General features: G+C 55.7%; 1 protein-coding gene across 1 annotated transcript; it reads right to left on the bottom strand.

The window, feature by feature from the left end:
* Positions 1-1,836: 1,836 nt before the first annotated feature.
* On the bottom strand, positions 1,837-6,257 carry SLC35C1 (solute carrier family 35 member C1). The gene is made up of 2 exons (XM_040980154.1): positions 5,222-6,257; positions 1,837-3,298 (listed from the first exon to the last, which is right to left on the bottom strand). The coding sequence occupies exons 1-2, from the start codon at positions 5,757-5,759 to the stop codon at positions 2,739-2,741; spliced, it is 1,098 nt and encodes a 365-aa protein (XP_040836088.1). The 5' UTR covers positions 5,760-6,257; the 3' UTR covers positions 1,837-2,738.
* Positions 6,258-14,589: the final 8,332 nt, after the last annotated feature.

Genomic DNA, 14,589 nt, shown 5'->3' with positions numbered 1-14,589 from the left:
TTCACATGTTGCCCTTAGGCCTTCAAAGCACCTGCTGCTCCATCCAGGCCATCAGCCCAGATAGCAGCCTGCCTCATCTCATCTCAGCTGCTTCTGGCTGCAACTTTTTGAATATTAATATTATAATATCTAAAAAGCACAAGACATCTTTCCATCAATATTTTGGGTACCCGCTGTGAGCCAGGCACCCAGCAGAGAGACCCAGAATAGCACAGTGGCTCAGTGTGAGAAAAGTGACAGAAAACAAAAAGACAAAAGGTATAGGAAGTGCAAAAAATAAGAGCAGGCTGGGATACTCCTTCAGTTTGGTTGGTAGGGGGGAAAATCCAATGTCTTGGAAATCTGGGGTGTGAATGCCCCAGGCATTCAGGTGGGAGTGTGGTTGGCACGTGTGAGGCCAGCCAGGTGGTGCAGAGACAATATCCCTAGTTGTGGCTGCATTGTTAGTATAGGCTGTTGCTGGTTGGTGTCAGTGTAACAGCCCATGACTCCCTCGTACAATGCCGATTACTCGACATCATTAGTTCATGTCTTGTGTGGTGGGATGGACAAGGATAACCCCCATGTCTCAGGTAGGAAAAACAAAGCACAGAAGGCTCAGGGGCTTGCCGAGGACATCTAGTTCCCTGGAGGTCACCTTAGACCCCCTGGGAAACCACAGAGATGAGCTGGGGGTCGCGGGGCCCTGTCCCTGTGCTGTTGAGGGGACCTAGCTGGGGGTCACCCACCTAAAAGACTGAGTCTGCACTCAGGGTCCCTTTATCCCACTCCCCCCTGCCTTTTCTGTATGCTTGTCCCCAAGCCCCCCAGCATACCCTGGTGTGCGCCATCCCCAGCTTTACTCGGTTACCTCCGTGCTGCTGTAGGAGTTGTTCACTTCCAGGGAGCCTGCGCTCCAACATTCCGGCCTTGGTGAAAAAGAGCTGGATGCACTGGCCCCTCACTTGGACCTGGTTACCCCATCCCGCGTGCTCCAGGTAAAGTGCTGCCATGGCGGTGCCTGCTATAAGGCCTTGTTGCGGGTTTACCAGGAACCACGTGTGGCCAACTTGGCCTCCATGTGAGCACCGCCTACCCCAATGCCTGGCCCGCACTAGCAGCTCACAAAAAGGTGCTAGGTGCAGAAAGGAGTTACCCGGTGGGGCGTGGTGTGGTGGAAAATCCTGTGGTGGTTAAGTAGGTATGCTCTGGAGGCAGAGCCCTTGGACTCCGCCCCCCCACCTCAGTGTCCTCATCTGTGAAATGGGAGCTCGGTGGTGATTCCCTAGCACAGGTACAGGGCTGTGGTTGGGGAAAATAGAGGGTAGTGAGCACAGTGTACAACCAGGGTCTGGCTCTCCTGCCTACCTCCCCCAGGAGTCCTTGCCCCAAGAGACCGGGGTCCTACAAAGGCTGCCCTGCTGGAACCAGGCCTGACGGGGCAGACCTGCAGTTCTCCCACGGGCCTCACTCCCAAGTCCCCTCCAGCCTTGCGGCCCCTCACTCAGCCCCCACACACAGAGGACGTGTCACTGTTTATTCTGCAGTCACACGTTGCTGCTGAGGCCATCATTGCGACTCCCCTTCCCCCCATTTCACCAAAACCACCTGGGGTTGTGGGGAAGGGGATGCTAGAAACTTCCAGAATCACCCCAGTAGACCCAGGCACAAGAGTCCACAAGGAGGGGCAGGGCTGGAAGTCACCCGAGGTCACGAGGTGTTACTGTCTCCATCTGTGCCTCCCTCCCTCAGTTCACCTGCTGGTCTGAGGAGGCAGGGCCCTTGGAGGGACCAGCTCAGGGGGCTGCTCTGTGCTCCTGTCTGGTGAACACACAGCAAGGGGATGGGGGAACAATCACCTGCTCTTCCTGAGCCACCTGGTAACCCAAGGACCCAGACGGTGGACAAGCAGGTTCCTTTAGCCCCAACCTCAGGCTCTGTCAGGTGACAGCACCTCCCCTGCTGAGGGCTGGGGGAGGGGTGTGGCACCAGGAACCTGACCCGGGCTCTGTCAGCCCCACCCGGGGACAAAGATTTTTTGGTTGAGGTGGAGTTGGAACAAGGGAGGGGCACCTTCCTGAACCAGGTGGCAGTAACAGGTGCTGGAGGTCAGAGGGTGTGGTGGCCCCTTAGGGGCCGAGAGGCCAAGCAGGGACATCTGGTGTCTGGTCAGGGAGTGTTCATGACTTTGAAGAACCCGTGTGGGGTCTCGTGTCCCAAGGATTGGGTGCAGATGGGTGGGGGGAGCCCTTCCTCTGGATCCATCTCATTCACAGATGCCCTGGACGGGGAGAGGAGTGGTGCCAAGTTCAGCCACAAGGACACTCAGTGCCCCACTTCCCCTTCCGTGGGCCTTGTCTCAGCATGGGAGAGGGAGCACCAGCCCATTTCCTGCCATTCGCCAAAGGAAGGTGGGTTTGAGGGACCCAGGCTCTGGAGCTGTGCCCCCCTCAGTTGGCTGTGGTGGGGGGACTTCCTGGTCTACCCTGAGTAGGACTGAGGACTTTTCAGGGTTTGCTACTGCAAACCAAAGCTGCAGGCCGCACCGACCCCACAGGGGAGGTGGAGGTAGACAGGCCCCAGGGAGGGGACAGCAGTGGGTGCTGATGCCACTGAGGGCTCTCCTGGGGAGGAGAGAGAGCCAGCAGCCACTGGGTTCTGCTGGGCATGGCCATGCAGCACCCTAGCGCCTTGCAGGGCCATGATGCCCTCTCCGTTCCCCCAAGTTGGACTCTATCCCTGGGGGTGTCCGTAGGAGCTCACACCCCCATGGCGCTCTTCTCACTCTCCTTGGGGCTGGGGTCATGCTGAACCTTCTGCATTTCCCAGCCTCTGACCCAGGTGTAGGCGGAGGAGCCCCCCAGCACCATGAGGTTGCTGGTCCACCACAGGAAGCTCTTGGTCTCTTCGTAGTAGAGCACGGCCAACACGGTCTGCGCGCAGGCCTTGGCTGTGCCCGACACGTTGTGGGTCAAGGGACTGGTGAACTTGATCTGCAGGCCCGTCACGTAGCCGATGGCGAAGCCGAACAGGCCGCCCAGGGTCATCATGCCCCAGAAGTGGGCGCTGCCGAGCTGGGCAAAGTCACGGAGGGCCTGCAGCTCCCCGAGGAGCAGCAGCAGGGGCAGGAAAAGCACGCAGGCATTGAGGTTGTTGTAGAAAGTCAGGCGCCAGATGCTGCCATCCACAGCCGGCAGCACCTTCTTGGTGTAAATGGCGTTGAGGGAGACGCAGAGGCTGGCCAGCACCCCGAAGACGGTGCCTGCCAGAGACAGCGTGCCCTCGGCCCCCTCCTGGTCCACGCCCAGCCAGAAGCCACCTGTAGTGGGGAGAGGAGGAGAGTGAGGGCAAGGTTGGGCACAGCATGTCACTGAAGTTCACTGACTACGGTACCGTGCCTCGCCAATGCTGCCCTGGGGTCTCCCCTGGTAAACATGGCCCAGAGCACTGGAGCCCCCCCATCACCAAGGGGGAAAGCAGAAATCCTGTTCTTCCTCTAATGACAGTGGTGCTGGCTGCATGAAGCCATGAACTTGCACGTGGCACCCTGAGCCCCAGGACTCCCGGTAGCACTGGACTCTGGACCTGAATTCTCAGGCATGTTAGGTGGGGGTGGAGGAGAGGTTTTTTCCACAAAGAGGAAGGAAGGAGACAGGGAACAGCTAGGGGACAAGGTCCTGGGGCAGCAGGGAGCACTGGCCTCCCTGACCTCTGGCTCCCTTGGTCTCACACGCTGTCTTACCACCAGCACCATGAATTCCTGGTGGAACTTGGGCTGGGGATCCTTGCCCACTTCACACCCATAAACAATGGAGATGCCTGAGACATTAAGCTAGGGGTGGGGGACCAGGTTTCAGGCAAGTTCTGTGGGGAGGGGTCTCGGGAAGCTCCTCCCACTCCAACCTCCCCTCCACAGTCCCTTCAGGCCCTAGATAACTGAGCAGTTCCAGACACAGCAGTGGCTCAACAAGGGGACACATTTTCTAGGACAGGTGGCAGGGGATGGGTCCCATCTTCCCCTACCTAGTGCTTCGAGGCCCCAGAAAGGAAATGTAGGCCAAATCAGGGGATTGTCACAGCACTAGGAAAAAGAAAATGGGAACAGCTGCCACCCAGGAACTCAGTGCCACAGGACGGAGCCCAGGGGAGGACTTGGAGTCGGAGGACAGGAGGCTGGGGTTTCTCGGACTCTGCCGCCCAATGAAGCACCTTGCAATGATAGGAATGTTTAATCGGGCCCGCTGTCTCATAAAATAGCTGTGGATACTGATCAGGTTAGAAACCTGCAATGGGTTCATTTGGAGCGGATGGTTGCTGCTCTACCCTCCGACAGATCACAAGGGCAGAAGGGTGAGAAGTACAGGCCCCTGAGGGCTCCCAGCCTAGGCTACTTTCTTAGCTTGTGCCAACCCCCTCTCTGCACCTCACTTTCCTCATCTAAGAGGGGACAGGGCTACATCCCCACCCAGTGGGGGTGGGGGGGAAAGGAGATGGTACAGGAGCAGCAATGGGTGCAGGGTCTCTCTACCACTCCTTGTTTTCTGAAGGTCAAGTCTGGGCAGGCAGCCGAGGCCTCTCAAACAAGACCTTTGGGCAGTGGCAAGATCAGGGCACCAGTGACAGTTCTCGGACTCCCCAGCGGCCAAGGGCGTGATCCCTGCCCTTCCACATAGATGCTGTGGAATCTTGGCTAAGTTCCTTGATTTCTCCATGACTTGGCTTTTCCTTGTATAAAATCCCCCTCCCTGTCAGGAGCATGCCTGGCACATTTTTTGAAACAATGCTAATTATGCATTTTCACTTATTTACAAGTCAGGGAGAGAGAGGAGGAAGGAGAGGAGTTTAAGAAGAGGAGGGAGGAAGAAGCAGAGGGAGAGGGTGGGAAGGAGAATTCCTCATCCACTGGTTCACTTTCCAAGTGCTCACAATAGCCAGGGCTGGGCCAGGCCAAAGCTGGGCAATCTCCCCCGTGGGTGACTCAGGGCTTTGAGCCATCATCGCCTCCTGCCTCGCAGGTGCATCAGCGAGGAAACCCAAGCCATGGCTTAACCTGCTGCTGGTGCCACAACCGTCAGCCGTCCGGAGCACGTGGTCCCCTACCTTGCTGGCTGAGCTTAAGCAGGTTGCTGCTGGTCCCCCTGGGCCTCGCAGGGATGCAGCCTGCCCAGAGCAGCCCAGCAGGGTTATTCTGTAGGGCTGCAACCCTCCCGCTTCTCCCCCTGCCCCAGCCCCAGCCACTCACCAATGATGACTCCGCAGGTGAGCAAGGCGTAGAACGAGGTGGTGTGCTTCAGCAGCAGGTAGGAGAGCAGCACGTTGAAGACGGTGGTGAGCGAGCGGCCCACGTTGTAGAAAGCCACGCCCACGTACTTGAGGCAGAGGTTATTAAAGGTGATCATGCCGATGAAGACCAACGACAGGGGCAGCACGCTGCGGGCCACGCCAAGGTCCAGGTGCAGGGTGGGGAAGTCCAGGGTCCCGGGGCAGCAGGTGGCCAGCGCGCTGAGGCCCTTGCACAGCAGCGTGGTCACCAGGCACTGGTAGAAGGTGACGAAGATGGGGGCGTCCAGCCGCAGGGAGGGGCTGTCGAGCAGGTACTTGTTGAGGAACACCATGGAGATAGAGATGACCCAGTACAGGCAGACGACCAGCGCGATCTGCACGGCTCGCAGCAGAAATGGCTTCTGCCCACCGCCCGCCTCCGCATCTCCCGAGGGATCGGAGGCCCCTGTGAGCGCCATGTGCAGGATTCGGGATCGCTTCAGCGGGGCCCTGTTCATGGCGACAGAGGAGCCCGGGGTCAAGGCAGGCCGGAACGGAGCCCCCCCAGGCAGGAGCGCGGAGCCTCAGCGGGGACCCAGGGGCTGGCCGGCAGACGCCTCCGCGGGCCTCTTGGGGTCACAGGCTGCACGGGGGTGAGGCCGCCGGTGCTGCTGCACACCCGGCTCCCGGTCCGAGCGACTCATGAGAGCAGGCGCAGGTGGACGGAGGTCGGGAGGCCTGCTGCTGCTGCTGCTCGGGCCGGCGAGACCACGGGTTGGCGCCGGACATCCGCGGCCGCCTCCCGGCCGGGGCGGGTCCAGGCCGCATTTCCTGACACGCCCCCAGCCCCCTGCTTAAAGAGCCCGCGCGCCCGGAGGAGGAGGAGGATGGGCGCGTGATGTGGGTCTCTAGGATGTCTCCGCCCTGTCCTGGCCTTCGGCTACCCGCTGGACAGTTTTTGCCCTTGGCAGACTCCAGCCTCATGCACAACCCCCTTCTCTGGACTAGGGGCTCTATCCTGCTCCCGCGTCCAGCCTCAGCTCCGCCTGCTCCCCTAGACGCAGCGCCCCGGCTTCCACCTGCCCCTCTCTCCGGATCTGGGACGCCCCTCTGCTCCCTAGCCCCCCAGAACCCCAGCAAGCAGCAGAAAACCATCGGCTTCCAGAGACCCCCTAGCCAGCCCCCACCTTGGCGCCATCCGCAGCACCAGCTCACTGTTCCAGAAGCTTCTTCGTGCCCCTCCTCCCCTTCATCTTCCCCGTACCCGCACCCCGGCTAGTTCACCGACCAAGTCCGAGTACCACCCCTCTCCGCCCGCCAGCTCCAGCTCCAGAAATAGGAGCCTACCCCAGTCCCTGCTAGACTTAAGTCTGTTCGCCTTGCCACCGCATCCATCCGCTACCCGCCCGGAATCCCTAGCCTCCATGCAACACCCCAAACCCTCAGGGTCCCAGAAAATACCACATCCCTCCGGGCCCAGGCGCGAGCAGCTCCTGCGGCGTCCCGGAATGCACTCGCGGACAGCAAAGGCGACCAGGCTCTCACCTCCTGCAGTGTGCCGGGCGTCGCCCAGGGCTGCACCTGCCGCGCCGCGCCCGCCGGGGACGACTTCCTGCTCTCGGTCCCCGGGGCGCGGGCACTGAGCCCGTCTCGCAGGCCGGCTCGCCACGTGGAGGTCCCTGATGGGAGCGGCGGCGGGGGGCGGGCCGGTTATCCCCGTAGACCGTGGGAGCAGCCCCTTCCCAGGTCATCCTCTGCCCTCCGTGCGCCCCCCACCCTCCACCCCTATTCGATTACCGCCGCTGCCATGTTTCTTTAGCCAGCTGCATCTTCTGCCCACCGTGCGGCCGGCCTGCGCTGCCAGAGGCTGGCGTGCGGGCAACGGTCGGCTTCTGTCTTCTGGCCAGTAACGCGTGCGAGACCCCCTCCCCCGCCCCGTGTTGGGGACCAGGCCAGGGGTTTCAGTCTCCCTCCCCCGGGTCCCGCCAGGACTCCACAAGTCTGCATGTTCTTGCCCCTTGAAACTAGGATTCCGGACACAAACTCCTTGCTCAAGACCGCAGCTGTCGTGGTTAAGCTAGGGAGGATAATGTTTGTCATTTTCCAAACTCCATTTAATATCGTCTCTTCATTAGGAGATTGGGCTGGTTTTGAGGGCGATTCCAGGAAACCCTGAGAGGTTCCCACGACGGGTTTTGGAAGCTAGGGGCTGGAATAAAGCGCTGGGCCAACTCCAGGTTGTTTCCCGTGCCCTTCCCTGCGCGGATGAAGCCGGGAGGGCTTCCTCGTAGCAGTGACTTGTGAGGACTGGGATCTCCCGTCTACAGGATGAATTTGCGTGCTTTGGAGCCCGTCACAGCTTGTGACTTGATGCTGTGGCATTTTGCAGGGGTGGCCCCCTTTGGGTTTGCGTTGTATTGTTGGGACATGGTGTGGAGACCTGGTAGCCTCTGGTGATTTTTGTTTAACATGTTGAATTGTCCCGGTGGGCTGATACCACACCTGTTATTTGCTTACAACTACTCAGGTACAAACCAAAAAAGCTTAAAAAAAAAAAAAAAAAAAGCCTGGTAGGGGACAGGTGCTGTGACACACTGGGTTAAGCAACTGCCTCTGGCATCCCTTATGAGTACAGGTTCAAGTTCGGCTGCTCCACTTCCCATCCAGCTCCCTGCTAATATGCCTGGGAAAACAGCTAAAAATGGCCCAGGCCTGCACCCACATAGGGGGGTCTTGGCTCCTGGCTTCGGTGTGCTTCAGCCCTGGTGGTTGTGTCCATTTGAGGGTGTGAACCAGTGGGTTGAAGATTCTCTCTCTGTGACTGCCTTTCTAATGAAAAGAATGAATCCATCTTAACAAAATAGTAACAAAAAGTTTGGTAGGTGAAACAGGACAGCCATGTGTTGGTAACTGTGGGCAGAGGCAAGTGACAGTTCATTGGGGTTTTCTTCTGTGAATTTGTACCTTTCTATAATAAGGAGGTACCACCTGTGCGGTACACAGGAACTCTGCTAATGGCACAGACCCTGGAGCTTAACCCAGCCCCTGGTGGGGTGATGGAGAGCTGGGGAGCGGGGGGTAGGGGCTACTGGAAATCAACACTGTCCGGCAGCGCAGTCCACCTGCCCTGCCCACACCCACTTCTCCTCCAGCCCTTTGGCCTGTGGCCTTGACTTTCCTTTCCTCCTTCCTGCTTCCTCTCATGGGTTGAGCTCCACCTGCAGGACACCATGTGGCCACCTGGTCCGCTCTGTGGGGGAGTGAGGCGGGTGAGTACAGACTTACAGGAGGGAGTGAGTAGTTCTGAGTCTCCTTCTGGAGCAGCCCTTTGACAGTGGCCAGGTCAGCCTGTTGGCACAGTGCCTGCTTGCTCCCCATCTCTTCCCTCCCAAGCTGGGGCATCCACTCTGACATATCACTGATGGAGCGAACGTGCCTTCGTGAGGCCCTGGCTACCTGGAAAAGCCTTCTCCTTGACCTATGACCAGGAAGTGATTTTTTAAAAAAAGATTTATTTGTTTTTATTACAAAGTCAGATATATAGAGACGAGGAGAGATGGAGAGGAAGATCTTCCATCCAATGATTCAGTAGCCAAGTGACTGCAACGGCTGGTGCTGCGCCGATCCTAAGCTGGGAACCAGGAACTTCTTTTTTTTTTTTTTAAAGATTTATTTTTATTATTATTTTTTATTGGAAAGGCGGATATACAGAGAGGAAGATCTTCCATCCGATGATTCACTCCCCAAGTGAGCGCAACGGCCGGTGCTATGCCGATCCGAAGCCAGGAGCCTCTTCCGGGTCTCCCACGCGGGTGCAGGGTCCCAAAGCTTTGGGCCGTCCTCGACTGCTTTCCCAGGCCACAGGCAGGGAGCTGGAAGGGAAGTGGGGCTGCCGAGGACCACTGTGCCACCACGCCGGGCCCGGAACCAGGAACTTCTTCCAGGTCTCCCACATGGGTGCAGGGTCCTGAGGCTTTGGGCCATGCTGGACTGCTTTCCCAGGCCCACAAGCAGGGAGCTGGATGGGAAGTGGAGCTGCTGGGATTAGAACCGACATCCATATGGGATCCCAGCACATTCAAGGCAAGGGCTTTAGCTGCTAGGTCATGGTGCTGGGCCTAGTAAGTGATTTTTTTTTTTTTTAAAAAAGATTTATTTATTTTTATTGGAAAGGCAGATACACAGAGAGAAGGAGAGACAGAGAGGAAGCTCTTCTGTCCGATGATTTCACTCCTCAAGTAGTCACAATGGCTGGAGCTGAGCTGATGTGAAGCCAGGGGCACCCAAAAGGGATTCCGGCACACATAAGGTGAGGACTTTAGCCATTAGGCTACCACACTGGGCCTCAGGAAATGACTTCTTAGCTGACGTGGTGACAAGTGGAACCTAACGGCAAAGTGTATGGGGGCCAGTCTGGGCTCTCCTCTGGCCAGTCTCTTCTTTCATGGTCCCTGGACTCCTGCCTTTCGTGTCACTCCCTTGGATTGTGGTTGTCACAGACCGGTGTAACCAGTTTCTCAGATTCTAATCTTTTTTTTTTTTTCCCCTAAGATTTATTTATTTTTATTGGAAAGGCAAATTTATAGAGAGGAGAGAGAGAGAGAAGGAAGAGAAAGAGAAACAGACAAAGCTTTTCCATCTGCTGGTTTATTCCCTAACTGGTCCCAATAGCTGGAGCTGAGCTAATCAGCCAGGAGCCAGGAGCTTCCTCCAGGTCTCCCACATGGATGCAGAATCCCAAGGCTTTGGGCCATCCTCCACTGCTTTCCCAGGCCACAAGCAGGAAGCTGAGTGGGAAGTGGAGCAGCCAGGACACGAACTGGTGCCCATATGGCTTCCTGGTGCTTGCAAGGTGAGGATTTAGCCACTGAGCCATCGCACCCCGTTTTGGTTTCTTATAACGGAAGGAGGATCTGGGGTGTTTCTTGGAGACTTGAAGGCTCAGAAGTTGTGTGCTGTGCACATACATTTTGCTTTTGAGTTTTCCTTAAAGAATGACAGCTCCATAAGAGTTGAAGCTTAAGGTCTTGGCAGTGATGATTGGCATGTGGGCAACATGGTCGGGTTGTTGAGCATCACTAGGGATGTTAGCGGGACACCATTTCTGCTGGTCATGGTGGACAGAAGAGGCTCCATTCTTGGACCCCAGAGCTCCTGCAAGCAGACAGGGATTAACATTTAGCAGAACTGATGTTCAGATCCCTGACTCCAGCCACTGCGTACATGTGGTGAGCTGTCCCCGGGTCTGCCTGGGCTCCAGGGGCTGCTCCCTTCAGGGTGAGTACACTGAGGGGGGAAGTCTTGGGAGCTGGGCAGGCCCGGGGCCCAACGCCACCATCATTGAACGGGGGATTGGGGAGGGATGTGACCTTGGACCTGGGGGTTGAAACTTCTGGCAGCCCACTGGCTGCTGGTGGGTGCCAGGCCGGGGAGTCTCCATGCCCAGATCCCTGATTCCAGCCACCACGTGCACATGGTGAGCTGTCTCCAGGCCTGCCTGGGCACCATTTTGCGCCAGGCTTCGCCTGCTGGCCACCCTACCAGGAGCTCTGAGGTTTTGATTCTTTAAATAGCTGCTAAGGTAGCTCCACATTGAACCCACTGTGCCTCTGGGATATGAATCAATCCTAAAGATTCCCAACAACAGAATAACTTTTCCTTTGAAGAACTTATGATCACTGAACAATGCTGACCACTGAACAGCAGTCCATGCAAAACCTAAGACTCGGGCTTATATAGCAGAATCGTATCCTATTACCTGACATGATGATGGATCAGGAGACGGGTCACATTAGGCAGGGCCATGACATTAACTAGCACTCGAGAGAACCATATCTGGGGGTAGATTCTATGGGGGATGTGTGAGCCAAACCCTGTGATAATTCTAGACCCACTGGTTAGCTCAAGAGTTGGGGTGGTGATGGACTAAGCTAGTTGTGACCAAGGAGCCTGTCATCAATCACAGGTAAAGGAACCAACAACAGTCTGGACTGGTCAAGGCAGCAGCACCCAAATGTGCATCCTGAATAGGTTGTGGGGTGGGCCAGGCTGCAACATTCACCAGCTCATACAAGGCCAAATGGAAGGCCAGATTATGCCAGACACTGGCCTAAAACTCAATGGCATGTATGAGAACTGTGTCTGGGAGTGGGTCAAGTGGAGGAACTTGGGAAAATGCCCTGGCGGGTCATAGCTCCTGCTGGTGAACACATGATCCAGACCTGGGGGTTGGACAAGCTGGGCAAAGTAGCTCCAATGGCTGGCCAATGTGTGAATTGGTAATGGAATGGGGTGTACCAGGCAGGACTGAACAAACCTTAGCCCAAAAGCAAAACTAGAAATCAGGATGAAGCACCGGTCATGCTGAGTTGGCTCTTGCACCTACTGGTCTGTGTGAGCCAGGGACGCTAAGCCACAGTGTCTAAGGCAGAGGTCGGGACAGGTGAGGAGCTGTGCCAAGCTGAGTCAGAGCAACCACTGGCATGCAAGTGATCTATGGCTGGGAACAGGACTGGCTAGGGAGCTAAGGGGACACCCTAGCTGGGTTGAGTTTCCCACCAAGGAGTGTATGGGCTAGAATTGGGGCTGTGTTCTGATCAGGAAATGGTTGTAGTCTCCCTTGGCACAAGTGTGGACTGGGACAGGACGCACCAAACTGGGCCAGACTCCAACACCGTCTGGTGTCCTGGAGGACCAGGATAGATGTGGGACAGACTAGGCTAGGTCTCAATCCCTACTGAGCCTTGTGTGAGCTGTATGTGGGTATGGATGAGCTGTGGCTGGGCTGAAACATGCAATGGCAAGAACCAGATTGGTGTGAAGGCCAGTCAGGAAAAACCACTGTTCCTACTAGGACAGGAGGTGAACTGAATAGGGCTGGCTCATGGACCCCTGGTATGTGCGAAATCTGACATTGGGAGAGTTTCTGATGGAGGAACCTGGGCAACAACTCTGACAGGACACAGACCCAGCAGGTAAGCACAAGAAGCATGATAGGAAATAACCCAGAACAAGCCATGGAAAGTTTCCCACTGGCATACATTTGGCATGGGTTGGGGGCAGACCAGGCTGAATCATTTCATGTCATCCATTGGCAAATCTGAGCACTGGAGCAGAGTGGGTTGGGCCTGGTTCGGTCGTGACAAAAACCATTACACAATACAGAATGCCAAGGTGAGGATACCTGTACCAGATGTGACCGCAGCACCCAACCAGCACACATGAGAACCAGGACTGGAGGGGGCAGAGCCAGCAGGGGGAATATGGGCGGGTTCCCTTGCTGGATAGCTACTCCCACTGGAGAGCATGAGCTGGGATGGGGGCAGACCAAACTAAGCAGGGCTACAACACCTGTGCGCCTCATGTGGCCTAGATCAGGGAAAAGTCAGGCTGGGCTGATTATTCCTACTGGTGCAAACAAAATTAGAGTGGTTGAGGGTTGTTTGGGCTTAGCTGTAGCACCAGCCGGCAGAAGCTAGGACCTGGGGTGAGTGGGAGACTGGGTAGGGCTTCTTCCTTAATATCCCCCTTTACCTCAGATACATGAACGAAACAATATGGAAATAATAGTTTTACCCACTTTTCTGTAGCCCTTGAACTTGTACCCTAATTAACTATGTAAAGATTGTAAAAAATACAATAAAAAATGGAAAAAGTTAAAAAAAACATCTTGCAGAGCTAAAATGTTCTGATTTAGGGGCTGTTGCGAGGGCACTCTTTTGAAAATAATAGATTATTCTCAGGAAAAAAAAATATTCATTCTCTCCTTGGGCACCAGTCACTGAGACCCACCCCAGGGCGTAGCGAAGTTTCCTGTAAGAGGCCAGAGAGTACGTGCCTTAGACTCTGCGTCCCATAGTAGCTCTCAGAACTGTTCACCGTAGTTATTAAGTTTTTATAGTGTTGTAAACAGCTGTGTTTCCATAAAACTTTTTTTATAAAAATAGGAAAGGGGCCGGATTTGATTTGCTGCTTGCTGACTGAGCCTTCTTCCTTATCATCATTAACTGTATTTTTAAAAACAGATTTAATTAATTAATTAATGTTTTTTTTGAAAGACTGAGTTACACAGAGAAGGAGAGAGACAGCGAGAGCAAGAGAGGGGTGGGGGTGAGTCTTCCATCTGCTGTTTATGCCCCACATGATCGCAACAGCCAAAGCTGGGCGATTGAAGCCAGGAGCCTGGAGCTTCTCCTGGGTCTCCCATACGGGTGTAGGGCCCAAGCCGTTGGGCCAACTTCTGCTGCCTTCTCAGGTCGTTAGCAGGGAGCTGGGTTGGAAGTGGAGCAGACCAGACATGAAGTGGTGCCCCTGTGGGATGCTGGCATTGAAGGAGGGACCTTAGCCCCTTAGACCCCGGCGCTGGCCCCCATCACTTGCATTTTGCTGCTGAGTCAACATGTCCACCTGTAGTTACTGATTCTCCAGGCTTTTCTTGCCACAGGGGACTGTGTGACACACTTTTAGCTGATGGGTTGTAAACTGAGGATTCCTGGGAACCCTTGCCTTCTCTGGATAAAGGTTTTTGTTTGTTTGTTTGTTTGAGAAGCATGGCTAGAGATGATAGAAAGAGCTTGCATCCCTGGTTCCCTCCCCAGATGTGTACAGTGGTTGGGCCTGGGACAGGGGAAAGCCCAAGTCCATTGAGGTTTCTCACAAGAATATCAGAGATCCAAGCAACTAGAGCCACCCACTGCGGCCTCCCAGGATTCGCCTCAGCTGGAAACTGGAGCTGGGACTCAGACCTTATCCTCTGGTACGGGATGTGGGCATCTTACTATGCAGGCCAGCACCTGTCAAGGTGCAGTCTTGGTTGCTTCCTTTTATTTATTCTGCCTGTAATGCGTGGCTGAGGTTTGGAATGGCAGCAGCTACCTTGTGACCGTGAGACAAAAGCTACAAAGAGAAAAGCTAAGGGTGGTGGGCCAGAGGCATTCATCCCCCTCCCCTATTATGGGAGGTGTGTAACCCATGTGGGTGTGAGCCACTAGAGGGCGTCATTCTGTTTTCCACAACCAAACACAGTCCTGCCTGGAGCGGTGGAATCCTGGGGAATCGGGTGTTGCTAGAGCTCACGTCGCAGTTTCCAGGAAGGCTGGATGCTGGGGTCCGTGCATAGGTGTGGATGATACAAAGGTGTGAAGAGAACAGCTCCCCTGCTTGGCAGGGCCCGGGGAGCTTCCAGCTGTTTGGCAGGGCCGGGTGGATCTGTCTCAGATCACCTTGACGCGGTTTCACCCCCTTTTTGCATGGACACTCAAGCTCCCCACTAGGAATTCTGCTATCTGTTGAGGCATTGTTTGCCCCTGTGAGATGGCTTTTGTAATTGATGTGAACTTGGGAGTTAAT

The sequence above is a fragment of the Ochotona curzoniae genome, unplaced genomic scaffold (genome assembly GCF_017591425.1).
Source record: "Ochotona curzoniae isolate NIBS_2020 unplaced genomic scaffold, NIBS_Ocur_1.0 contig_3432, whole genome shotgun sequence".
Lineage (NCBI taxonomy): Eukaryota > Metazoa > Chordata > Mammalia > Lagomorpha > Ochotonidae > Ochotona > Ochotona curzoniae.
This window is presented reverse-complemented; position numbering and strand designations above follow the sequence as displayed.